Source organism: Melospiza georgiana, chromosome 7 (assembly GCF_028018845.1).
Source record: "Melospiza georgiana isolate bMelGeo1 chromosome 7, bMelGeo1.pri, whole genome shotgun sequence".
Taxonomy (NCBI): domain Eukaryota; kingdom Metazoa; phylum Chordata; class Aves; order Passeriformes; family Passerellidae; genus Melospiza; species Melospiza georgiana.
Genome location: NC_080436.1, coordinates 23827661 through 23855305, shown reverse-complemented (window position 1 = coordinate 23855305; position 27645 = coordinate 23827661). Strand labels below are relative to the sequence as shown.

The 27645-nt window shown below is 35.3% G+C and overlaps 1 protein-coding gene across 4 annotated transcripts in view; it reads right to left on the bottom strand.

The window, feature by feature from the left end:
- KCNH7 (potassium voltage-gated channel subfamily H member 7) overlaps nt 1-27645 on the bottom strand; it is a 207502-nt gene that overhangs the window by 77241 nt on the left and 102616 nt on the right. For all 4 annotated transcript variants that reach the window (XM_058027488.1, XM_058027492.1, XM_058027491.1 and 1 more), the window contains exon 3: nt 4885-5040. In XM_058027488.1, the coding sequence (XP_057883471.1) occupies nt 4885-5040 (156 nt within the window). The remainder of the gene's footprint in view (nt 1-4884; nt 5041-27645) is intronic.

Here is a 27645-nt window from a genome sequence, read left to right as displayed (position 1 = left end):
AATTAAATTGGACACTGAGGGTCCCTTTCCTCAATCTTTCATATAAAAGACATACTTACACCCAGAAGTTATAGCTTAACACTTTATAATAAGGATTTTAATGAAGTTCGTACAACACACTGAATGGGAATTCATATGTTATTTTGGTTAACAACTGTTACTAGTTGATAAATCTAAATTATAATTTGCTAGTGGTCAAAGAAGTTTTTTGCTAAGGTGGTATAAAATCACATCTCTTCTTCATTTAGTTCATTGTAGAAAATCTACTCAAAGCTCTGTGCTCATTTTTACAGTGAATCTAACAGAAAGGAGTTCTCTTTTACCACGAGTATCTTGCTAAATATACATTATTTATGCATTACTTCAGTTGGAGTTCAAAATTTTGTACAGCTTTGCAAATAGGTGGATTCATGAAAATTTATGAATTACATTTTTGGGAATGTTCATAATTTTTTATCATTATAGTGACAATCAAGCAACTGTTAGTGTCTTAGAAGGTGTAAGAGAGAACAGTCCATAAGAACAGTTAGAGATGAGTAAAATCCATTTTTAGGGCTTATGTAGCTCAAAACTATCAGTCTTAACACTTCAATGCACTACACAAATATTGCTTCATTTACAAAGCAGGTATTTATGTCTTCAAATGTTCCACATGAAGTGGAGTAAAGTTATTAAATGCTTTCATCTTTGGGTACAGATGTTAATTTCTGGAACTTTAAAATGTTTACATGATCAAAGAAAAGGCAACACAAAAGCCAAGCAAACTTATTAGAAAATAACTGAAGTAATAATAAGTAGAATTCTAAAATATGGAAATGAGACAAAGCTTAGAAAGATTTAATGATGAATGGGCATCTGTAGCAGAAATCAGTTTCTCTAAGTTTCTCCTTAAGTGCACGTTGTACAAATATATTCCTACGGGAGAAGAGGATGTTATCCAGTTGTGGGGTAAGTAAGAACAGATGAAATTTCTACATGTCTCTGAACACAAAGATGGAACAGGGGTAGTATTAAATTAAGTTTGATTAGAAGTTTAAAAGAAAAGATGTGGCAAAAGTTTTGGGCTACCCTTTTTACCTCAAAAAAGAGAAGAATTATATATGAACAAAAGCTTCCTTAGTTTTGCTAGGGAGCTGGCATACACTGGAAAATAGAATTGCTGCAAACTACAAAAACAAAACAAAAGAGTGAAAAATCAGTTGGCTGTGATTTTTTTACAGGGGAAGTGCATGCTAAGATCTTCTGAAATTTCACTATTTGGTTATGCAAAAACTGTTCCAGTTGCCAGTGAGAACTGGTGATAAATTCTTGCCAGCAAATATAAGGAGAAGAAAAGGACCAACTGAAAGAACTTTTACACTGCTATTGTGAAGCCACTATCTTCACTTTTCACACTCCTGTCTATTCAGACATTTGCTGCATATAAGATAGGAACTCTCGAGCACCAGATGAGAAAGAATTCTATTTATACTCAAATGTGCTCATCAAACTCCTGCAATTCTTTTTAATCTATTATTATCATCATCTGCCAAGCCCAGTGCTGAATCAGAACCTAACTGTGTTAGCCATCATCCTGGCACATAAGAAAAGACAGGATCCTTGTACTAGAGAGCTTACAAACACTGTTGGAAATATCTGTCAGTATTCAGCTGATAAATTTTTAAATTTTTGCCTATCTACAGCTAAATGCAGTCATTGAGCTAAACCTAAAAAATGCTACTTGTCTTCCATAGGTCTTAATTTTTTCAGACCTTTAACAGATTAAAATCCCTCTTTTCTTCACAGCATGAGATGCTTTTTTATTACATTGAATTACATTTTACAGAATCACAGAATGTTCTGAAATGGAAGTATCACTGAGTCCAACTCCTAAGTGAATGACCCATACAGGGATCAACAACCATCCACAACCTCGATGTTATTAGCACTCTGCTGCAATCAACCGAGCTCACCTCAGTGGCAATTTCTGTCATGAGGAACCCTATGGTAAGTGGTAGTGTTCAAAAGTGTTGGCTGCAGCTTGCAGAATAGATTCTTTTAGAAAAAAGGAAAGGCTTTTCAAAGTTACACTTGATAAATTTGATCAACTCTTGATTAATCCATTAGAGGAAATCCATTAGAGGAAGGATGAGAATATGAAAAGTTATCTTATTTTCTAGGGACTGGAAAATAGCTGCAATCTATTTGCTCCCTAATAACTTTTACTTCTTTCCTGCAACCTGACTCAGTCTTTTTTTTTTTTTTCTTTTTTTTTTTTTTCTCCCCTCTCATGTTGAAAAGGCATTCTAATTTGAGAAATCTCAATCTAAGGAGCTCTGGAAAGAAATCTCTCATGATATGTGTGCTTCTGGGTAGTAGATGATAATGTAATCTGAAATCTTTTGTCTTTTGTCATTAGCTGTTGCTTTTCCTGGTTGTCAGAGATGCATTGCACTTGCTATGTTTCTGGTTCCCTCTCTATTTTTATTCTCTAAATTGGTTGCTGCATTCAAAGGGATTTTGTTGCTTTCCCCCCACCCCCCCCGCCCCCGTACCAGTACCTATTACTGTCCATTTTGTATGTGATCCAGTGAAAAGAGATCACCTGATTTACCTGTTTTAAATAGAGTATGGTGATGAAAAACTATCTCCTGGAGAATCTGCTGTGTATCTTTCTTATGCTGGGAACATGACTTTAAAAATATGTTTTCACTGGTAAACAATCCACCTTTTTTGACTTTTTTCCTGGCTTATTGGTCTCTCTCTGCCTTTTCTGTATTTCAAGGCTTTTTTCTGTTTTAGTTTAAAACAGCTATTGAACTGTACACAATATCTTGCAGTTATTTCTGGATGTTTTGCATAGCTTGCCCTCTTTCTTGCCAAGAGGAATTTTTGGCTATGTAGCATATTTTGTATCCCCATCCATCCCATCCGGCCCACATAACAGTCTGCTCTGAAACCATAAGCAACTCGGGAGAAGACGAAGCAGCCATGTGCCTGCTCTACTTTCTGCCAGTTTCTGGCATCTGGCTGTACCCACCAGCAGGAAAATGGTTCAAGTCACCTTTCCTTGCCTCCTTTTGCACCTTGATCTCTCTCTGAGAGAGATCAGTTATGTACTGAGCTTGGAGGTCTGCTTATTTTTTTCAAGAATTCTCAGCCAGGAAATCCCCTGTGTACATCAGGTGTAAATACCATAAAACAAGAGAAGAATGTTTTGACGAAGTGAGGGTATTTTTTGTAGATTTCCTCTTTAGTGGCTTTTCACATTAAAATGCGTCAAGTGATAACACTTGAAAGGGTACAGTGATGTGTCACAGATATGAGAACAAAATGTTCTTTTTCAAGACATGAAGCTCTGTTTTTTCTACCCAATTGGTATTTTACCTTCTATTTTGTCCATAAAACCAAAGTAAGCATGGCCAAGCTGAACAATTTTATCTATGTTATAAAATTGCCTTTTAAATGAAGGAAGGAAGATGTTTCAATCTCAAAAAACCTTGGTATACTAAAACATAACCAGAATATGGGTAGGGTTTACATAATGTATTTATAATAATTTTTTTTTCTGATGTAATTTTTAAATTTTTCTGATACTCCTTAATAGCATTTTAACAGTATCATTAGCAGAAAAAAAGTGTTATCTTGGTATCCCAAAAAAATCCCAACAAAAGCTGCTGTATTGGTTGTTAAAAAACCCCCACCCCAATGCAAAACAGAATAAACAAAGAAAGCATAAAAGCACAAGGTTTTAAATATGTTCTGTATAGACTATTTACAAAGGCTTTTTTAAAAATTTAATATTTGGGGAACGATAATTATTTGCAGGCTGCAAGGTTCCAGTAATGGAAATTTCCTTTGCTACATTCTTATACACCCTGTCATTGTAGGTTTCTATGCATGTTTCAGACACTGTGTTTGCATCAAGAAAGTTCTCTCCTTGCTTCTCACAGTGAGAATTGTACCAGTCTTTATTTCTTAAACAGAGAATTCTGAAGTGTTGATTTAACAATTAGAATACTTATGTTCCTTTATTGTACTAATGTTAAAGATTATCTCACTGTGAAAAGGTATTTTCCAAGTGTTAATGCTCACTGTTAGAGCATGCTGTGCTTGACTAAGAGCTTGTACATGCTCTGTGTGCAGATGTGTTCTGGGAACTCTTGTAGTAAGAGTAGATTACTTGAGTGGCGACGTAAAGCAGAAGGATTGTGTGCTGTTGCTGAACACAGTGAAGGTCAGCAAAAGAGCACCTGTTCTGCAGATAGTGGGACAGAAAGCTACACAGTGCAGTTGTATAAGAAGTGGACATTTGTGTTCAGTTGTCTGATTTTGACAACACTTATGCTCCAGAGTGGAATGAAAGCAAAAGCATTTCCTGTGTATCCACCCATCTACCCTCCATCTTCCAAGTCAATCTAAATACTTCAGTTTGATAAAATCAGGATATTTAATTATGTTTTAACTGATTGTTATATTTTCTAGTCTAATTTAATCACATTTCACCAACTATTAATCAAATGACACCATTTTAAAAAATAAAATATAATTATTCAATTTCAAATAAGCTAAGATGAAATATCTGGGCTATATCACAACGCTTTTTTAAGTTTTCCATTTGTAATTGATTTTTGTCAAGGATAATGCATTTCTGTGAAAGATTCTAGTTTTTATGAAGTTATTCGTCCTAGTACTATTCACGAGATCTAGGCTGTTAGTACTACCAAAGATCTGATAGATTATTCTACTATCATCTTGCAGTAGGTTTGCTACATTTAGCTTCTTATGATTTTGGATTATTGAGTCAGTCAGTGGGATTGCATCCTTTGCTAACCTATTGCCCATGTTGATTATTTTGCCAGATAAAAACAGAGGTAAGCAAAAAAATTTCATTGTGTAACTTACGATTTACAAGTTTCGATGGTAATATTGGCTTGCACTTCTCAGGAGATGTCACATTCTCTTCATCTGTTACATACTCAAAATTAATAATAAACATCATTGCTACTCCCTCTTGATTTTTCACTGGAATTATGTGGGTGTTGCAAATGAAGGTAGATCCTGCAGAAGGATTAAAAAAAAGAGAGCAATATATAAATGGAAGGAAACATAATTTTTTTTCACTTCAGTAAGTCTAGTTACAAAAAGAGACAGTGAAGAGTATTTATTTGAATTCAATAATTGAGCATCAAACATATTATTCTTTGATTTAAACAGTAATGTTTTCATAGAAAGAAATACCACTGTTAATAATTTCTTGGAGCCTTACCTTTACCAAAAAGCATCTCCTTTGAAATGCCAACTTTACTTTTTGGTTTCTTTTGTTCACTGGAAGTGCCTATATAGATGGACTTGTAATACGGAGACATTTAAACACCAAAAGTAGAAAACTGAGCACTGTTCCAACCACAGTCCTTGTGAAGAAAGCAGATCCTGATTCTTCTAAATGTTGAACATTCTTCAAGCATTTGGTTCTATTACACAGGATGAGTCATGCATTAAGTATTTATGGATGTAAATATACCAGTATTCTTATTTTAGCTCTCAGTCTTTTGGGGACATTGGAGAAATGCTTAGACTTGTCTTAAAAAATTTATTTATTATTTGTTTTATACTTCATCACAAATATCTTCTAAACTGTGCTAATAATTTTCAATAATTTTCAGAAGGGTTTGAATTAAGTGTTATATACAATTTGAAATATAAATTCAAAAATACCCTAGATTTCACATGTGTGTAGCATACTCTGCCTATACTAAAAGTAGAAGAAAGTGTAAACTTTCAATCCCTCTGGTGCCCTGAATGTTCTTGTTTAAAAACCTAATTACAGATTTAAGGAGTTCTTTGTGTTAACTCTTCCACTAAGGCTTTAGAAGTTTCAGTTGACAAGGTCATTAGTTATGATTTAATTCTTTCTATTAATGTTACAGAACGTAGTGGTTCCAAAAATAATGCGATTGCTGTAAGCAATACAATAATGTGCTAAAAACTTCATGCAGACACAACTGTGAGATGGGGTCTTTCTATGATAACTAGGGACTGGTTTATTGTACATCATCTGCAATTTAGGCACTCAAATGCAGTAATCACTGAAACTTGACAGCCTGTGCAGTTTGACAAAAACAGATCTTGATCTACATTGTACATGAGTTTTTTTTGTTTGTTTGTTTTCATTGAGGAGAGAGATAGTACAATTTATATCATTACAACCAAGACCAGATTCTGGTCTCTAATATTTAATGCAGTACTAACCATAATGTGGTATATATGGCAATTCGAGTTATGTATAAAATTGACATGCTGGCCTTTCAAGTTTTGCAGCTGTAACTTCCATCCATTTAATAAAACAGTTAAGCTGTGGCACTTGCCACAGTTTCCATGGTTACAAGCTCAATGTCTTTAGTAAACAGAAAATAAGCAATTTAAGACTGTTCCATTAGAGCTAAAAATAGAAATGCTGCAGGCCAACCATTGCAACATAGACTGGTTAAACAGAGGGGCTGGAGAGAATTCAGAATAATCTTTGTGGTTTTAGCTAACAAATAAAATACATGCCAAGTTCAAAAAGTCAAAATTATATTTATTGATTTACTTGGAAGGAAATGATATGTACGGTTTTGACATGAAAATTTATAGGCTGAGCAGGCATCCCCCAATATCTGGAGGGGGGTCTTGGCTGAGGTGTGCATGGCTTTGAATAACACTGCAGTGGATCAAAGGTTTGTCAGCATTTGCAAAGGATGATGATAAGGACACTTTAAAAACTTTTCTGCTTTTGAAGGCAAGGGTGTTTCAGCTTTTGAAATGCTTCCCACAGTGCTAAGTAATGACACTATTTCCCATTTGTGTAGAACATTCCTCCCTAAAGAATTCACAAACCTCATTTGTACTGTATCTAGGGATTTGCATCTCTGGGGAGATGCAGGAGTTGTTTAACAGTCCACAGCTTAAGAACATGGCAAAAAGAGCAGATGATTGAAAATTTAAGCTGTATGTAGATATATTTCAGGAACAAAATATAGGAAAATATAGTTCATGTGGGGTTTAATTTAGCATGGTTCCTTTGAAGACCAAATACACCACAGACTAGTCAAGTCCACTGTAGTTCATTAGTCTGAATTTTTCCAAGAAACCCAGGCTTTTTAAGAGGAAAGGAATATTTACATTTTTTGTAATACTGAAAGTGGAATGCTGAAGTTAACCAAAATATGTGTCGCAGACACTGTTCCTGACATTGTTAGTGTTTTTCTTTAGTACAGACACTTCTATGTGCTATACCCTTCTCAGTATCTAATTCTATTAAACGGACAATAAGGAAATACAAAAATCAAAATAGCAAGGAATATTCTAACATGATTTAAAAAGAAGAGATGGGTACAAAGAAATAACATTGACAAACTCAAAAGATAAACTTTGAGTTGTTAGAGTTGATAGCAATAAAGAAATAATAATAAGATTGTTTAGAAACAATCTTATTCAGTATTTGCACTCTGGCATCCCACTGCTCTTCGTTGCACTCAGCATGTTTTTCCTGTTTTGTCTCTATGCTGAATATTTCAAAAGTAAGACATGCTTCCAACTGAGCAATAAAAATGGTAATGTAGTTTTTGGAATTTGCATTTCTTATCTAACAGCACCGGGCAAGTGGATGATTCAATGAGAACAACTAAGAAAAAGATACCTTCATAATTAATAAACTCAATAGCCAGCAATATATCTGAATTTTCTCATGATTACTCCTGAGGAGTAATCATGAAATATACCTGTTTTGCTCTCTTGTTATCATCATTGGAGATGATAGAGGACAAGTTAGACATTTTCTTATCAGCTTGAACTCCATGGCTATAGGGACTTGTTTACTTTTATTTAAGACATTGCAAAGCCCACAGTTTCACCAAGTTAAATTAGTGGAAAAATAATCATATGGGAAGAACAGATTTCACTCCCCTATTTGCTGGATGGATATCATGTATGATTCCATGGTTATGTATTCAATAGTATGATTTCACAAGACCACACAGCCTTGTGTGAAACAAGTAACTGCTAAAATGCATACACAAATGACAATAAATATTTCAGAAATAACGATGTAGGGTATAGTAGAGTTATAGAAGGATCTATTGCACCATTTGAGCAATTCTGATGAAGGAAAACCGATATATCTATCTGTCTGCATAGTGTTCAAAGCTGACTTGCTTCAGAAGATCAGTACAAGGCAGGCAAATCATCAATTAATCTGGTTCATAAACATTTTTTACATTTTCAGTGATCTTGTATGGAAGAATTTTGGGCAGATTTTTATCAGACTGCATCTTCTAGATACAACTGCATTCATTTATTAGAATTTTGGTAGTTCCACTCCTAAACAATTTGGAGAAGACAATGCAGCTAATACAACAGTGAAGACGCTCCAAATTTTCATATGAAAAACTCTGACAAGTAAACTTTGAAAAATGAAAAACCCAAACAACTAATTTGATTCAGTCTTCCTGGGAACAAAATCTTCACAGGCAATTTTATAAGCCAAGCTCAAAGGATCTCTGAAAAATGAGGCATTTAGGTAATTGTCCTGATTCTGCAGAATTGCCATGGTTCACACAACAAGAACTTTTCAAAATTCATCATGGTTCTACAGGATGGCTCTGGAATCCTCTTGCCCTGAATGGGTTTTACAGGTGCTATCTGCATTTCACCATATAAAAATTTAGACTCCTGCACTCAGTACAAATTTGAGGATAGCCTCAAGAAGGCGGAGACTGGTTTCAATATATTTTGGAACCAATCTTGGCTCTGTCTGCCAAAGAATTTATGACTTCTCAGATATTTTTTGTTACTAGAGCTGCTGTAGACAACTGACTAGGGCTATAGAAAGAAAAATATTGAACGTGTCCTCTGAATGCATGTAGAAATTTCTGGGCAGAGTGACCTCATACCCAAGTTTCCTGGGATTGTGATAATTTTTTACTTCTATGACCTACCAGTCCAGTGTAGGTATTTCTACAATCCATAGTCACTTCTACTCATTTAAAACTGAAGATAACAAAGAATAAAGCAAAACACAGCAAAGAAAGAGCCAACAACAGCTTGCCTACTAAACAAGACCAAACACAGTCAAAAAATAGAGGCAGAGATACTCTGCATTTCCAGATCTCGACCGTCCCGTTTGCTGTTTGCCAGACAGCTCTGAATGAAACATGTCTGCAGACCACAATTTTATGGTAATACAGGGACAAGAGAAAGATACTGGATATTCTTTGCACTTTTATAAAATAATCACTATTTTTATTTTGGAAATAAATACCCTCCAGTTCCCTCAATAGGATTCTCACTTTGTCATCAAAACAAATGCTCAAATGCCTTCTCTCAGACGCATAAACTTAAAACTACCAAGTATAGTAGAAATGCAATTAAATATATTTCATATTCGATTGTGTACTCAGCTTTGTCTTAATTCTACCACCATTTTACTGAAACGGGGCACAGAAAAGTCCACATAGTTCCTGTTTTGTTAGTAATGCAGTGAAATGTTGTTTTCATAGATTCTTTTTTGACTAGTTACTGTGAAATTATTAGAGTGTGATTATAATGCATAAAAACATATTGCTGTGTTAAGCAATGTTGACTTCTGTAAATGCAAAGAATGCTATGCATTCCAAAACATAACCAATCTTATTTTGCTATCCTATGTCCATGTTTATAGCCTTCTTTGTCCTTTCATCATAGCATGGCTTTTGGGTTTTGCCCAATGTTAAAAAGAACTACTCTGGGGAAAGAAAAGAGAGATAATCTGAGGGTGAGTTAATGTGGAAGATCAGAAAACCTTCTCTATCTTTGACTGTTCATAATGTAATCTTCATCTTTGGGATGAGCATGGCTTTCTACTGACACCTAGACTTCACAAATTCAACATCCTCTTCCTTCCTAATGGCCAAAAACTGCCATCACTTTCTACTTCTTTCAGCATGGGAATGGTCTTGGAAAGGTGTAATACTTTTCTAGGCAGAACATAAAGGGAATTTAATGAAATTAAATTTATGTGCTAGTCTTGGAAAAGGAGATACTGTCCTGCTTTGTGCAGATATTCAGGAAGTCTGAGACGGGGAGCTTTATCCACCATGCTCAGCATACAAGTAGTAACAAGCCCCTTAGGACCATATGAAATGGAGTTAATGAAGTATTGTTCTCTAGCCTAAACTGCTGTTTATAATCCGTTTTGTCGCTAAATGCTGGCAGATAAAGGAAATAGACAAGCTGTTAATATGGAGTGAGTAAGAGTCACAGGAACTGTGAGGTAGAGGAATTACTTGGAAGGCAAGGTGGAAAGAGGGATACAATATCTTGTGAAATAAAGCTGCTGCTTGCACAGAGCTGCTAAGATTTTCACATTCCTGAAATGCCCTAAAAATTGGGAGAATATTCATATTTTATACAGCTTTGTGTGAGATGTAATTCTGGCTTTATTTCCTGTTGTTCAATAGCTACTTTCAGCCAAACTTTAGAAAAATTAATAGAAGCCAAAACCTTTGTTTTTCCAATGTGTTGTCAAGGTTCTAGTAAAATTATAAAGACTTCTTTTAGAAAATAAATACTGTGAATGGTGCAGAAGAATGCACCTGAAATTGATTGGTTGTGATTTATTAATGAGACCAGTATAGCAAAGCATTTTGTATTCTTGAAAGATTACAAAGAAAAAGAAATTGAAAGAAAAACATTGCCCAGGGAATATTTGCTCTGCTTTGTGTGGTTTTTGTGACTTATCCGTGAAGAAAGTCCTTTCTTTTATGCTTAAAATTCAGAAGCCTATTTACCCCCACTTTGAAGTCCACTCTAAGCAAACACTGTGTTAGGTGATGTTTAGTTGGCATTTAAGGGCAATTGCACTGGGGATGTCTATTGAATATTCAAGCAAAGCCAGTTTGTCAAATAATGAGGCATGATGTGTGTTGTGATGTGAGGACTCAACATGACCAATCAAGGACTGAAAATCCAATTCTTTCTGTTTCTATTCAAGCATAAGCCAGGAACAATGCAGTATGTCATAAGGAATATTGTTTTAAACAATGCAAAGTTTCATGCTCTTTCTAAAATTATGCTAAGAAGTCTATTCCTGTAATGCTGTGTTGGAAAGAGTCATGCATAATTTCACAAAATTTTAGCCCTTTTATGCTAAAGGGCTCCTTTAACAGCAAATACCTTTGCAAATCTATTTTTTCTGTTAACTAAAACTAAGATTTATTAACAGATTTTCACAGCTTAGTCTTCTTGTTTATACAATACAAACGAGTGGAAGAAGGACTGAATCTGCCCTGAGAATATTTCCCAGCACTTTGTGATGTAGAACTATGTCTCTGGAGACAGATACGACATAATTACTTGTTCAATTCAGTAACAAACCCATGAGAAAGATATTGGACAAATTCTTTTGTCTGTTTGTACCTGCAGCTTTTTGAATCTTTGCAATTGATGTAATTTATTTAGACCTTTGGAGACATCTGATTTGTAAATACCCCATTTAAATTTTGTCACAACTTTGGCTTATAGGAAAGAATTACCTTTGGATGTTCCTTTCTTTCCTGCCCATCATTTGTTATGTAGTTGCACACATAAAGAATAGGAGAAAACATGATGCTAAGACTAAAGATTATATTGGTAGCCACAAAAAGCATCTATTCTGGGAATCCCAGTTTGCATTGCAATTGTTGTCTGCTGCTGCCCTTAGTACTGGTGTAATGATGTTACTGGTATACATATATATATATATATATATATTTATATTATTGGTATATATATATATACTGGTAATTGGTGGTACTGGTACAATTTTACTTTCTTCTAAAGGTGTTAAGACTGAAACATGAAAAGGATTTTAATCAAACCAGCATTAAAAATGAATGAAGAAATTAAGGATAACTCAAAGAAACTCTTGATCTCATTTTCACAATTGAATTAGTAGATAGCAGCCCCATAATATTAAACTGTGTCTCATAAATTTCCATACAGAACTTTGGGCAATGGGTTATACAATTCTCTTTATCTTTCACCTGTATCTTCTGAGCTGTACGTCACCATTTTCCAATTCCATCTGACTGAAAATGAGCCACCGTGAGTGGCAAGGATGGGAAATTCACATGCTTCCTATATCTGTGTAATTGTCTATTCTGAAAGACTCAATGAAGAGAACAATTAAAAACAGATGCTAGATTGAAATGTATTATATCCCTTTTCAATTGAATAGCTATATTTAAGGGGGATGGGTAGAGACAAGAAGAATGTATTTGGCTGACATTTATTAGGGACCTTACAGGGATTAAATCAGACCTACTTCCTCTGACATTTCACTCCACCCTGCTTAGCAAATATTCATTCTGTCACTGAAATTGTTGCTGATACTAAGATTTGATTTATAGGACCATTTAGATTTTGTAAGGTATTAACTTACACTGTTTAAAGGTAAGGGAAGGATTGTTAAAGTAACAAACTAAGAAAAAAATTGACCTCTGGAAACTGTTCATTACTGTACTGGCAAATATGAATATCTTATTTGCTTTCCTTTTAATCCCATTTGTAATATAATTAAGTTGACAGATAAATACTGTTCAAATCCTCATTCCAGCATTTCTTAGGCTCCTGGGTTGCTAAAATTGTTGCTAACATCCTAATTATAATATCTACACCTACACTAATAAGCTATGGTGATTAATTGAAATGTTGAAAACATTTTGTATGGGAGGAAAATTTCCTGCTTTGTTGTTTAAGCTTATCTATAAACATGTACAGAAGATACGGAGCAGTTAAATATTTGGCAAGGAAAGAAAAAATGAAATTAAGTGAAAAATACACAAGCAGTGGCATATGCATAAAGAAAAGACCAACAAAAAAAGCATAGAGTGAAAAATGTTGAAAACTGTACATGGAAGGTAAAGATTTGTTGAGATTCCAGGCTGCCTGTAGAATAACTCTATTGAAATCACAGTTGGGCCAGAAATTGCAAGTTAGGCTTTCTTCCTTCTACTCTGCTTACCTTAAAAACTACATTTGAGTTTTGTCAGAGGGGTTTTTTCAGGAGCATAGAATGAAGTCAGGAGGCCTGGTTCTGACAGCCAGTCTTGGAACACTCAAGCTGCTCTTTCTCAGAGGTGCACTCTTTGTACATACATAGTGGGGGGAAAGCTGGATCTGAAATAGTTTTCTGGATGAGTTGTCATTACTGGAAGTTTGGAAAGGGGGTATGCAAAAACATGAGCGTTACTTGGAATTTTCCAGCCCCTAAACCTAATCAAAAATCTCTTACATGTTGTCTTTTTCTTCCAAAAGTATGTAGTGTTACTTCTAAAAAGCAATGTCTCTGAGTTGTTAATGGGGATATTTCTGTCTCTGCATATGCAGTTGAACATTTTGGGCCCAGATCCTTGCACCTGTGTAAGGTTTCTGAGTGCATTGCACACTGTATTACCTGACTAAGAAGTCAGACATGGAAGGTCAGGGCAGATTGCACAAAGGAGTACATCTATAAAAAGAACTTATTTATTAAGCCTGTAAACCCTTTGCAAATCAATTGTCAAATAACTGAGGAAGATTTTTCATTCTTTTGTGATGTATATGTTGCAGACTATGTGAAAGAAGCAAATCCAAGGCTTCGTGTCTTATTTGCTTAGTATAAATGCTTCTTCTGCTGACAACTTAATGAATTTCACAACTGAAGATTTTAACAGGGAAACATTGCAAACAGTGCTATTTTAGAAAGAAAGAAACTAAAATATTTCACTGAGAAATTTTCAAAATTAATTATTTATTCTTTTTAAAGGACAATATTCAAAAGTGATTTTTTTCTACATCACACATGATTCCTGTGAGAGAAAATTTTTTTAAATGTGTGTTTTGCTTAAAATATATTAAGAAGTAATTTTCAGGATTAACAGTGAATAGCAAATCCCACTTTCTCAACTGTGTGATGCACTTGAACTGAAGTCTTTTTAAAAGAAGACTTTTTTTTTTAGATACCACAGTGTGGATATACTTGACTAGTGTTTTTGGACTAATCATGTCATTGGACTTTGGTCAGTACCAATTGAGAAGGGTCAGTGATGTAAGATCAGATTCATCTCTAAAATTCAAGACGTGGGTTGAAAAAAACATAATAACTTGGCTCAAATAATAATAATGTGCACTATGTTTTTAGGGGTGCCAATAGGCATTTGTATTAGTTTAAGCAATTTTCAATAATTTTTCAGTCTTTGTCAAGACAATTTTATTTAGGGAAGGTCATAGTAGGAATTGCATTATTCAGCAGAATTATGTGCCATTAGAATAGGTTTGAAAACAACTGGATTTCATTATGAAAATGCTTTTCTTTTTTTTAATTTACATTTTCAGTAAGATTATTTAAATCATTGCACCAAACAAATACCAGAGGTATAGTTCAAGGTGAAAAACATTGGTAGGACACATTTTCTCTCACATTTTTCAACAGAAAAATAAAGAATTGCAGAATCGTAATGCCTGTTTAAATACATTTTGTGAAAATTTCAAATTTAAATATACCTTAAACATAAATCTTTGCAAAAACAATGAGGTGAGAAATAATGGCTCTAATATCTAGTATCTTATTTTTAGTTAGATGGCCAAGAGTTAGCAAATATTTAATTACATGTGGTAAAATTAAAGATGTCTTTTTTTTTTACTTTTCCCTCTCAATTTTTCTCTATTTCCACCTCTCTACTCCTTTTTTTTCCCCCTAGATATTCTTTTCTAAACCTCATTAAAAGCTATGCACCTCTGGGCATTCAACTGAGAAATGTCTTATTATGTTCATGAGAAAAGGGATCTCAGGTTTGTTGAATATTGCCCATTTTGCAGAAAATGTGCAGACTAAGACTTTTTTTGTTAAAGTAACTTCATTTATTTTCCCAAATTAAACTACATAAACTATTTTAAGAACTAACTGAATAATGTTGAAAAGCAGAATGGAAGAGAAAAAAAACCCCAAAAACCAACACCAAACCACAAAATGAAACCCACAAAATCCCTCCAAGAACTCCATTTTTGTAATATGTTTCATTTATTCAAGGTATTGGTCCAGAATACAATATGAAGTAAAAGAATGATACAGATTCTGTCCCTCACTGACACTCTGCCATTTCAGGGAGAGTATGGGGTTTTTTTGTAATACAGTTATTAAAATATATCAAAAAGAAGAAATCATTAAATGGCCATACAGTATGGAGGGTGATACAGAAAAACAGATCAACAGCAGGTCCCCTGAGGCAAAAGGGAAATGCTGTCATTTCTGCAAATTTTCACAAGTGCAATGTACATTCAGTTCCATTGGCCAGGTGAAAGGAGTACCTAAATATAGGCACTTTTCATATTGAAATCATACCCCTGGAAAATCATCCTCATGGAAACATATCTTTCCTGATATTTTCTAAGTGAATTGATCATGAGTAGCTTGAAATACACAACCCCAAGCTTGTAGAAAAAAAATTTATGTCATTGTATACAGGGCTAGATTAAAAGTCATTGTGTGCCTTAGAGTGCTTTACTGCAATCCAGAAAAATGTATCTAAAGGGGAAGAATGGCCAGACACAAAATGAGGGATTCTTATTGCATGCAGCAGCTATTATAAGGTCATGATAACAGGGACAATGTAGAAACTCTCTTCAGTGGGAAAGGCAACCCAGAAATCTGGTGGAAGTAGTCAAGATACTTGGATCATAAAACAAATGGATATAACCTCCCAGGACAAAAAAGTAGTGGTATTTGGGAGTTCTTTTCAACACAAAATCATGGGATTTTGAATGCATATTAATAAATGTGGTGGGAGGTCTATGTACAGAAGGTTTGTGAAACACACTAGCAAAATATTTAACTTCTTGTAAAAAGAAAAAGAACCTGTTTCCTGGTGCAAAATTTCCAAGCCAAACATAATGTATTTTTAATTCAAGTTCTCATTAGAACTGATAAATATGAATAACTTACTGGACTAGAAATTCACGGCTGCCCTAGGGGTGGTTTTCATGACCTGATTGCAATCAGTTTAGACAAACAAAGAACAATCCCAAGCAGCAAAATAGTGGTCATTCTAAATGGGTAATTTTCTATGGTTGAGAAAAATGTAAGCAGAAATAATTGGGAGGAGAAGTCAGACAAATACATGAATGAAAAACTGCAAATCTTAATGAGAATGTTAAGTAACTAAAGAGTAGCAGTTCAAAAGTGCTGAAGATCTTAGCAAGTCCATCTGCACTGAGTGCAAAAGTAAGGGTAACAAATAGGGATTAAAAGCTATATAGTGAATGGAGAATAGAGGAAGTAAAGACACATTTGTGGAAACTGAGAGGTATGGAATGTCTCAAGTGGACAGAGGAATGAGACAACTAAGAGACTAATGAGAGTAAGTGGATACTCTCATTAGGGAATACAAGAAAAAGCAAAAAAATAGCTCCAGTAATGGGAATAAATTCTTTACTGTGAGTGTACTGAGGTTCCGTAACAGGTTGCCCAGAAAAGCAATGGATGCCCCATCCCTGGGGTGTTCAAGACCAGGCTGGATGGGGCTCTGAGTAACCTGTTCTAGTGGAAGGTGCCCCTGCTCATGTCAGGGGGATTAGAAGGAGAAGCTCTCTAAGGTCCTTTCCAACCCAAGCCTTTCTATGGATCTATGATTGTGCCAACATCCATAAAAGGGACACTGTGGCGATGAAATGACTGCATGGTAGGGAGACTGACATCAGCAAAACAAGGAAGGCAATCTGTGATGTTAGATTAATTTAAGAAAGGAATACCTGACAGGTATGTAATTAATGTGAGCCTGTGTGGTGATGCAGACATTCTTAATGGACAAGAAATCTCATTTTATATTTATATCCTTTGTATAAAAACTCCAACCAAGTAGTCATTACAGACATATGCATTTGTAAGGTAGTCTACTGATTTTTATGCAATATTCTAATAAAGTAATAGAACTTTAATTGTAAAAAAGCTCATCACATGGTTTACAAATTGTCAGAGAGCTTCTGAAAAGTCATTAATGGAGAATGACAATTCAGTGCCAGTTTCTAGTGGAAGTCCACAGAAATGACCACATAGCATTAATTTGCTTTGCAAAGATCTGAAGAAAATATAAAACCCTTCTATGAAATGCATGGATGCTTCATAAACCAGTTGTGAAGTGGCTAATGATGTGCTAATGAGTCAAAATAGAAGCATTTAAATTATTCTGTAAGTGGGACATAAAATGCAAAAAATGCAATATTAAATGGTAGATTTAGTCAGACAGTTAAGAACCAGGGCATGTAGGCTGAACTGTAAAAAGATAGCTATAGCCTGGAATGTTCTATCTCACAAAAGAAATAATAGGATAATATCTAAGAATGGTGAACAGAGCCTGAATAAAGAAATAGAATAAGAAGTCAACCTTTCCCTATATATATATGGCACTTAGGGGACTAAAACTGGATTGCTGCATACATTTTCTGGCATCTGTATTCTAAAAGTCCATTGAAAAAATGGAAGGGGGCATAAAAATGACCAGAGGAATAGCATTCTTCAGAATGGTGCCACAGACATCTTTGAGATGTCAATCTTTGTTGTTTAGTGAAAAGTGGTTTGAGAAGTGACTTGCATTACAATCAGTAGCTTCATGGAAGGAGTGCTGAATACTAAAGAGATGTTGAGTCTAGCAGAAAGAACCTGAATGTTTAGAAGTTAAAGCAGATAGTTCAAGCTGTATCCTCTGGACACATAGGGTCAGAGGAAGCAGCGCTTTTTGTTTTTAAATCAAGACTGGAAGAAACAGAAAAGTCCTTTCATTCAACAAAACCACCTATGTAACATTCATCTTCATAAAATTCTAATGTTTCTTCTCAATATCTCATTTCAATCAAGGAGGAATTTAATGCTTCCTGTCTCAATTTTGCTCTGAATACATAGTGCTCCACAAACCAAGATGCTGCTTCTGTCCATCCTGTACTTGGAATTAAAATTTCATATGCTCTCATTATTCAATTGGTAACATTTCAAAAGCTGATCATGATTTTGTCAGATTTCAGCATTCTGATCTAAGTAAGATGTGGAATCCCAGTGGAAGCAATGCCAAGTGACATGGGAAGAATATAGAGAATACACTTGGCACTGTAGGGAGACATTTTGTATGGTCAAACTTCGACTGGAGGTTTGACCAATCCTGATAGATCCCTTCCTATGCAGCATTCTGTGTTCAATGATTCCATGGGATCCCATTTGAGCATGTTTTGGCGCATCCATTTGTAATTGTGGTGTAGCAGCAGATTAAATTCACAAAGCATGATTCCTAATCTCTGCCTCGCTCCTGCTGATGGACATAGCAGCAGATGGCTGTGGATGCACATGCCTGTTTTTCACTCAGACACATCAGCAGTGCTAAGTCAGTACTCTCCAGGGCAATGTGTGTGGAGGTGCTGTGCCTGTTTTTCTTATTTTCTCCTCATCAGCAAAGGGCAGCAGCTCCCAACACTGGCCCTCCCAATAATGGTTGCTGGAGAATGTGTTTGACTGTCTGGGCTGCATTCATTGCTCAAATAGCAGTTTCCTGTCTCCTTTAGGAAAAAGGTACAGGACAGATGGTGATGCAGGGTGAAAGCACTGCCAGTGCAAAATCATTATCATTAAATACATCTCCCCACAAATAATACATATTTATCTGTGAAAATGAAATCTCCCTTGTGAAATGTTAGAACTTTCCTTTGCAATAATTCTTTTAGAATAAAAGCTCTTTTTATCTACTAGCAACTCCACCTGATTAACTACGAGCGTAACTGTTCCTGGACATGGCAGTGGAATTTATTCTTTATTTTTGAAAGTAAATCCAGCTTAACATCCCCTAACCTTCACAGAAAGCTCATGTTCTTAGGTTGGAATCGTGCCCTTAGTATCCATACTTGATGGCTTCACATGATGTCCTGACTACCCATATGTATGTCCATCTGTTAGGCTGGCATGGTGCCCTCCCACAAGTTGCTGGACTTTGGCCCTAGGACACAGCTGAGGACTCAGTGCTTACTTAAATACTTATGTGACTTCCTGTCTGCGTGGGCGTGTGCGTGTGTGTGTGTGTGTGTGTGTGTGTGTGTGTGTTTGTGCTGTAACCCTGCTGCTTCTAATGGACAGGATGGAAGGTATTTGCTTAATTTGCTTCAGGCAAAACAGTCTAAATGTAACCCAAAAGAACTTTAGATAGGGATGTTTTTGATACAAAAATGGTAAGCAATTCCATGGAGTGAGTTGGATTTTCCAAGCTGGGTATGTAAATCTAAACAGTTTACTAGCAAAGCATTACTTTTTCTTAGTAAGAAATGCAAATCCTACAGAGGGGGAAAAAAAGAGTCAGTGGTAAATAGTAATTTTGAGACAGACCATTAACAGAAACAAGAATGAAGTTTTCATGTGCTAAACACTAAATGGAGGTGGGTTTAGAAAGGTATCCTTCCTGAAAGAGCCAGAATTTTGAAAGTTTTCACATAGTGTTTCATCTTGCTTATCATGATTTTACTTTGCTAGCTTCGTTTTACAAGTTGAAAAATTGTGCTTTTCTTATCAACTGCTTCTGCGAGGCATCCAGTTCGTAGCACACATCCAGGCTCAATCCACATAAGGAAAATGTGCAATTCCAAAGTCCTGTCTCTGCAAACCCTAGAGCTATTGACTCAGGCTCTCCTCCAGGAGGTGTTCTGCCTGCTGTATTTCCTTTCTATCACACATGCATGCCTCCTCAGAGATCCTATTAGGCTGCAGATCCCTTAGCATCTCTTGTCAAATTTACTACACAGCACACACAGTTTTGACTTCTGATTTACCACTGGGACAACAGAGGAAAGGAAAAATATAGATGCTGTAGAGGATTTTCTGGGGCAAAATCACTTAAAACCTAAATAAGTATTTTTGCAAATGAATGCAATTTTTCCTGAGATATATTTTCTAATGTTTCCTGGAAGATGAAACTTTGGTTACTGCTGACAGAAAGACTGTGCTCTGCCTCATAAACTCTCGTGGGAGGCTATGGCACATTCACTCCACTCACAAACCTTTCTGTGGGAAAATGAATGAATAAGACTCAGAGTTTAAGGTGTTTTGTTTGTCATTTTGACTTTCAATTTCCTGTAACAGTCCATCAGCTTTGCCTGAACATCTGTTTCAGATGCCTACAGTAACTTGCTTAAGACATAACATGCTTCAGGTACAGTGCAAAGTGGAATTCATAACACTAAATGATGCAGCATTCACAGCCACAGCCCACTCTTGTCAAACTGCATGTTCCATGTGCTGGTTCTTAAGACAACTTTTAGTTTGTTTAGGTATCTGTGTGAGGAATGAATTCTGCTTATAATTTTGTTCTTTTTTAAATGGGCTAAATTGTAATGAAATCCTGGCTAATATCAAGAATAAAAAAAGTTGTTGCTAAGTCATCATGTATCCAGTCTTGAAAATAGCCTTTTAGCAGAAACCTGTCAAATATAAGTCAAAGCATGTTTATCTCATAATAGAATTTAAACCTTGTTGATTTGGAAGTTTAATAACTCTAGACATTGGTTATCTTTCAGCTTGTTGAAATGACGACCCTTAGCAACTGAGCAATGCTTACTAGTATTTTCCAAGCATCTCCACTTTAGATTTGCTGCTTCTATTGAACATCATAAAAAGTAGGGATGTGTGACTTACATGGAACCATTTAACTCATGTAAATTGGTGCCTGGCAATTGAAATATATGCACATCACATACTATACACACAGCACTGTAAAGCCAAGATTATCTGATGCCTTTTATTGTGTAACTGTCCTGTTTTCAGCTGCATTGTTCAGCTCGAATTTTTAGATTGATTTTTTTTTCTTCCAAAACTCTACCTTTGTGGGAGTGTTGTGTAGAATCAGTAAGTTATTAATCATAACAAGACACGAGGGCATTTATGATGAGGAACTGGAAACAAAACTTAACTTCAGGTATTCTGAATTATCTTCTACAGGTTATGGATGTATCTCAGGGAAAATGGTCCTAATAGGCAATAATTAAATACCCTATATGAATTATTGAATAATTTATTCATGATATGCAAGACGGAGCAGTTAAAAAGAAAAGAATAGTAAAATAATAATAAGAAACATGAGTGCAGAAAATAAGAGTCAAAACTTCACATTAGAGCTTCATCATAACATTAAAGTTTGGTAGATGAACTCCAGATTTAATTTCTTAAATGAATGAGATTACTTTATTTTTTTAAGATTTAATGAGTTGCACAGATTTTATGTCCTAATTGAATCACCTTTACCACAAGAAATTAAAATGTGTAAATTACATTCTATTCATGTGATTCCTGACAATTTTTAAATGGTCTATTTATTTTAAGGTAATAATTTTTTAATATACACAATATGCATTTTTCTGTGGGGTGAAACCATTACAGTCTATTGTAAGCTCATCCTTTTCAAATTGCAGTAGATAAATCTGTGGTAATCTCCTTTGCAAGTATGCCATAGAACATGTTATAAATACCACAAGAAGGGCAAAATTTACTGTGCAGTAAAGGTCAAAGTGATAAAACCAATAAAGGGTATAATGAAGCCCATTGGCTGTGATTCAGCTGGACACTTAAGTAGATGACAATTTTTTAGCTTGTGAGAAGTCCCATTGACTTAAGTGTCCTGCTGAATATGTCAACAATTTGGCATTTGTGCAGTACTTTGTTTATCCTTATATTATTTAAATATTACAATTAAAAGCTTTGTCCAAATATCTGAAATGACAGTGGCAGAACTGAAGTTTTTACTAAGCCCCTTGAGAATATGAGAAATTAATGAAGATTTAAAAAAAATATTTATGAAAAAAATCCATCCATATAAACATGTAATTTGAAGTCAAATTTGTATTCCTGCCCTGGCTTCTTTCTAGTATTGAAAAACTTGTAGTTAGGAGTTTGCTCCTCATATTTAATTTTTACTTTCATCAGGTGTTGACGTCAGGAAAGGCAGAGGCAGGCGGGTGAAGCCCTGTCTGTTTGCAGTGCAGCCCAGAGTCGGCGGGGCTCAGTGTCTGCGGCAGGAGGGTGGCCATGCCCTCCCCGAGTGCTGCTGTGCCATGGTGATGAGCAGAGAGTCTGTGCTGGGGCACACGGCTCTCTGTGCTCACTCCAGTCTCTCTGCTTCTCTTTACGGCTCATTCCATATGTCCCTATAAATCTGGATATGAGGAAACTGTAGCGATCCCTTAACTCAGAAAAAAGTCATGCTTTGTGCCCCAGGGCAAAGTGATATCAAATCAAGTCTACTGGTGTCCATGCAGCAGAAAATTTAATTCAGTTCAAGGTTTTTTGAAATCAATTTCAGTATCCAAATGATGAGCTTGATTTTCTTTTTGTTATAACAGATCTCGAATGAATTGCTCTTGGTCTGTGTAAATGTGAGACAGGATTTCATACCCATGATGTGCATTTTCAAAACCAATGTCACAATTGCTTTGTGTCTCTCTCAAGATTCTAAACTAGGCTAAAGACTGGCTGAAAGTTATTACAGCCAGTAATATTTTCATTTGAGAGAAATGAAATTTCATTCATCTTCATTTTTGATTAATGTAGAAGTTTCATGACATTATCTAAGGAGAACTTCTTACTTTTTCTTGGAAATAGAACCAAATAAAAGTAACAAATAATTTTGGGGGGGGGGGGGCAGATTCTTTTAAATGGGAATTACTAAACTGCTACAGGGCCAGATGTAAGTTGTACACAATTTATCCCTTCCTTGTATTTGCTGGATTCTTTGTTTGTGCTTCATCTCTCATAGTACCTTATAATGTAGTAATTCAGTGAATTGGCAAAGTACTGTACAAATGTTTCAAAAAACCCTAAACCATCCAAACTTACTATGGCTGAGGAAACTAAATAATTCTCTATGCATTGTTTTGATACAAGTCTAAATAAATGTTTCCATTTCTTCTGAATGGGAAAGTGTAAATTTGGACTGTCTGTATTAAACATTAATATTTTTCCATTAATTTTCTCTTCTCCAAGAAATTTTACATTAGCTTCTTTTAGACAGGTTATATATATAGTATACATGTATTTTGTATATATAGTATAAATGTATTTGTGTGTGTTTGGGCTTCCTTTGGTTTTATTATGTTTGTGTACCTGAGAATAACAGCAAAATACTGATTTTAGTAGATTGTACGTGTGCTGTACAGTTGTAAATAATGTCGAAATTTGCATCCCTCAGCTAGGGCAAAAGTTCTGGTTGGGGTGAAAATCTCTCACTGTAAAAGGCAGTTTTCTTTTCTTGAGCAACTCTGAAGTCAGAAGGCTCAAGTGCAGGATGACTCTAGAATAAGTATACAAACGCTTTTGAAGAAACATTATGTCACATCAGAAAATGCAAGTCTATGTACTTTTGGAGTAGCACATCATTACTCTTCCCATGTTCAAGTTTATTGTGTGGTCTGGCTAATCTAGTGCTGCTACTGCAATGGATGTCTAAAATTCCCTTTCAACCCTGTGCTGCCATTTGACACCCAAGAAGAGCAGAGAGAATAATTTCACTAAATCATAACTAGTAAGGGAACCAAAGACGTGGATGAAAGTAGAAATCAATCTTACATGAGAAAAAAGATTAGGAACACAGCATGTTCTGCAAGCCAGCAGTTCTCAGGCTCAAAGGGAAGTCTAGCAAGCATTACAGATTGAGTTGTCTGGAAAAGTCAATGGAAAAGAGAAGAAAATCCTCTCTCTTCCTTGCCAGAGCCTATTGCCTAAACCAAGGTATACATTAATCAAAATTAAAGTGTGTCTGCAAAGTAAAAACTCAGTTCAGATCCAACTCAAAATATATTCTGCTAATCCATCCATTACTCATGTTAGCACGCTAGCATGCCCAACTCAATTTTTATGCTTTGCTGGAATTTGCTATTACAGATTGATATTAATTTAACAAAAACACTTTGTAGGTTATTATTTTACCTTGTTTAAATTCCCATTAAATAAATATTTGAGGGGTGGTGCAACAGACCATAGAAACACTTTCATGGTAATTCCTCCTCAAAGAATCTAAAAATGATATTATTTGCCCATGAGGCTTCCTTTAAGTGGTAGTAAAATGTATGCAACAAAAACCCTATTTAGGCATTTGCTGGCATTCCCTCACTGCTAAACTGAATTTTAAAATAATAATTGTCATGGCAAGGTTTTAATCATCAGTATTTTAGACTGTTATATACATTTTAGTCTTAAAAATTTCTGTCATTGGATGACACCAGTGATAGTATAGAAAGTTTACTTCATGAGTTTTGTTGCAATGTAAAATATGTGCCTTGTTTAAAGTTGTTACCACCACAAAGGATATCTGAAGTGATATTCTGTGTCAAATTTTGACAAAGACTGAAGTTCTGCTCCTTTCAGTGGTACTACAGATGTGGAATTACAATTGGATTTTGCCTGTAATGCTCTCCTAAAACAGGAGTCTTTAAGTAGCAGAACTATGAAAATCCTTGAGTAGCATAAGCCCACAAACAGATACTGGCATGCAAGAAAGCTTCATTCTTTCCACCTTCTATCTGACTTTTAGGTAATATGAAAATTCATATTAATTTGTTAATATAAAAATTCATAAAAGACATAAATATGTCTTTTAATGACAGTGGTATATAACATTTAAAGTGAAAGTACATCAGAAGACCAAAAGCAGTAAATGCTGCCCGAAGTGTAGACTAAGGTTACTCTAATGAGGGAGGTGATGTGGATGGGTAGAGTGGATCTTTATTTCCATTTGCTGTCTGTATGAACTAAGCTTTTGGAATATGTTTGCAGTTGAAAGGGTACTGTAAAATCTTTAAGTTGGTATAAAAGTTGGCAGAAGCCAAAGACTAGGACTAGAAACCTATACATTAGAAAATGAGAAGCTGGATTACTTGAACAGGGTAAATTAACATATGTAGTCTAAAGTAACATATGTGCATATATTGTTGGTGGAAATTTTGAAGATCTATTAAAATTTAAATAAAGTGAATATTTATAAATACCTTATGAAATATAATGGAGATAACTTTATCTAATGGTTTGCTACATCAGAAATGCAGACTCGTACTAGTACACTTGAGGACTAATTTTTTACTAGATTGATCTTCAGAACTGTTCCTACAGAAATATCATGTGGGTTATATCTTGATGCAATATTCAGAAGGCAGGGAAATGAAGGTAGGAATACAATACTTTGCTAAAGGGTGTTTGTATTCTTTCTATTTCACTAATCTTATCCTTTTGCCTGGCACAAAATTAATAATTTTGGGGTTTTTTTCTGTTTTGCTGTTGCCTGTATTTCCCATCCACATGAAGAGTAAACATCACTGTTTTATCAGCTGTAAATGAAGTGTTACTTTACAGCCTGAGTCCAGTTGAGTGTACGGGCTCTGTTCCAGTTTGAGCCAGGATGCCCTGGACTAATATCATCCAATACATATTTCTTTTCACATGGCAGAGGCAGAATTCTTCCTAGTTTCTTAGAATGCTGTGGGTGGGAAGTCAAAATGTGCCCTTCAAATAGCTTAGGCCTAATTTTATAAGCTGACATGGTATTCAATGCAGAGAAAGACAAATTTATATTTTTACAGTAAACATTCAATTATATGTAATTCCTTCTAGTTCTAAACTCTTCATACTTTTGTGCCTGCATTGGAGCACAATATTGAACATCTGCAATTGTCATGCACTAAGGTACAAAATGTGAATAACTGTCTACATTATTTTTCTGACTCATACAGTGTTGTTTTAAGTTGTCCAACACTATTTAATACATCATTATTTAAAATTTTCCCTTTGCAACTTCATCTGCCAGAAATATTCAGCTTTATTCACACCCTCAGGAAACACAAGAAGAATCTTCTACACAGTCAAGATATATTGAAATTTTGCCTCTACCACAGACAGAATATTCCCTAAGGGGCAGCATAACATCTGTACTTTCTGCCAATGTGAGAAAACTGGTCATGCCACTGAAAAGCAACGGTGGTGGCACATGCAATGTACCTTGTCCACCAACCTTTTTCTTTCCACTGAATAAAAGAAATGAAAATTATCTTGCAAATCAGCTTTCACAAATAAAGTTTCTCATCTGTTTGATGAGATGGAGTAAGAAATAATTTCCTTGATAATTTTCTAGGTGCCTAACTAAGTCCTGAAAGAAGAATCTTAGATCAAAAGCATATATTGGTTCCTCTCCTAGAACAGTTGGGGCCATGTTAGGAACTAAAATATTAATAACAACACTTACCCTCTCATAACCAATATATGCTGGTATAAAATATAAGGTACTAGCTAAAACTTTAAAATTGCTTCCCTGTTACCTTTATAGATAGTTTTAAAAGTTAAAAATTAGTTCCTCAGAGCAAAGGACTCAGAGTACAGTGCCTAAAACTCAGATGTGCTTTTGAAGTGGTATTTTCACAAATGACTCTTAGATAGCTAAGAGTCTGCCTGAATATCTCATTACAATTAAATGACACTTCAGTGAATGGAAGTTAACTGGTGAATTCCCCCGTCTGCTCTTGTACCCTTCTGTTGTCTCAGATTCCTATATTTGTTGTGGATTAGTTTTTCTTTATCTGCTATACAGCATGGTCCTCTTCTAACAGGTTGATCTTGAACAGTCATTATCCTGCCCCCAAGAACTTCTGCTATGATGCAATATCATATTTACTAACTTCCACATATGAACAGCAGATGGTTGGAGCTGAATACACATAAACATGTGTGACTGTATGTTTCCAGCCTTTAGCTCTGTTTAACCCTTCAGCAGCTCTTTGCCTTTGCCATTTAACAGTCTTGTTTTGAAATGGGAAGGAATTCGGACTGAAAACATTAATATTTTTCCTGCTTACACTAGTGGTTGAGGGGTTTTTCTTTATTATTGTGCTACCTAAGAATACTTTGTTGAACTGTTCAGTAGATATGAAAGTCTGTTTTAATTCCAGCTGCTTACATTGTGACTGTGTTTAACATCACACAGATGGGAAGGCACGGCTTGGTAAAAGCCACAACACATAGCTTGCAAGACAGTGTTTCCAGACACTACTATCAACAATAATTTCATTAAATTTTAGGATTCTGCCCCACTTTACTTTGTTCTTATTTCCTCTTTCTGTTTTATGCAATAACAGAAAAGCCCACTGCTCTGGTTGTTGATAAGCTAGCATTTTATTTTTAATGCAGAGTCATTTTACATAGAAGTATAGAAGTGCTCTACATTCTTCTTATCAAAATACTTATGTTGGATGGTTTTGACATAGGTTCATGTCTCAGGCAATTATTTAAAATGTCAGAATCACACAGTCATGACTTATATGAGTACGAGCTATGCTGAGTGCTTAGCAACAGAAATCTGAGTATACATCCAAAAGACACTGGCATGGCCAAAAGCAGTTGCCTGGCAGCCTTGAGGTGCTTCAGTGGCTGGGGTGCCAACAGCAGCATTCCCATGGAATATGGGACGTGGTGCAGGCTCACGACATCTCTGTAACTACTCCAGTGTAAACTGGAATGTGCAGTTTGACTCCTCTTTTTGAACTCTACATGTTTAACCCAGAGCAGAACTTGGCTTGAAAACATTTCTAAAATTTATTTGCTATTAGTGCTGACCTTCTAGGCAGATACTTAAC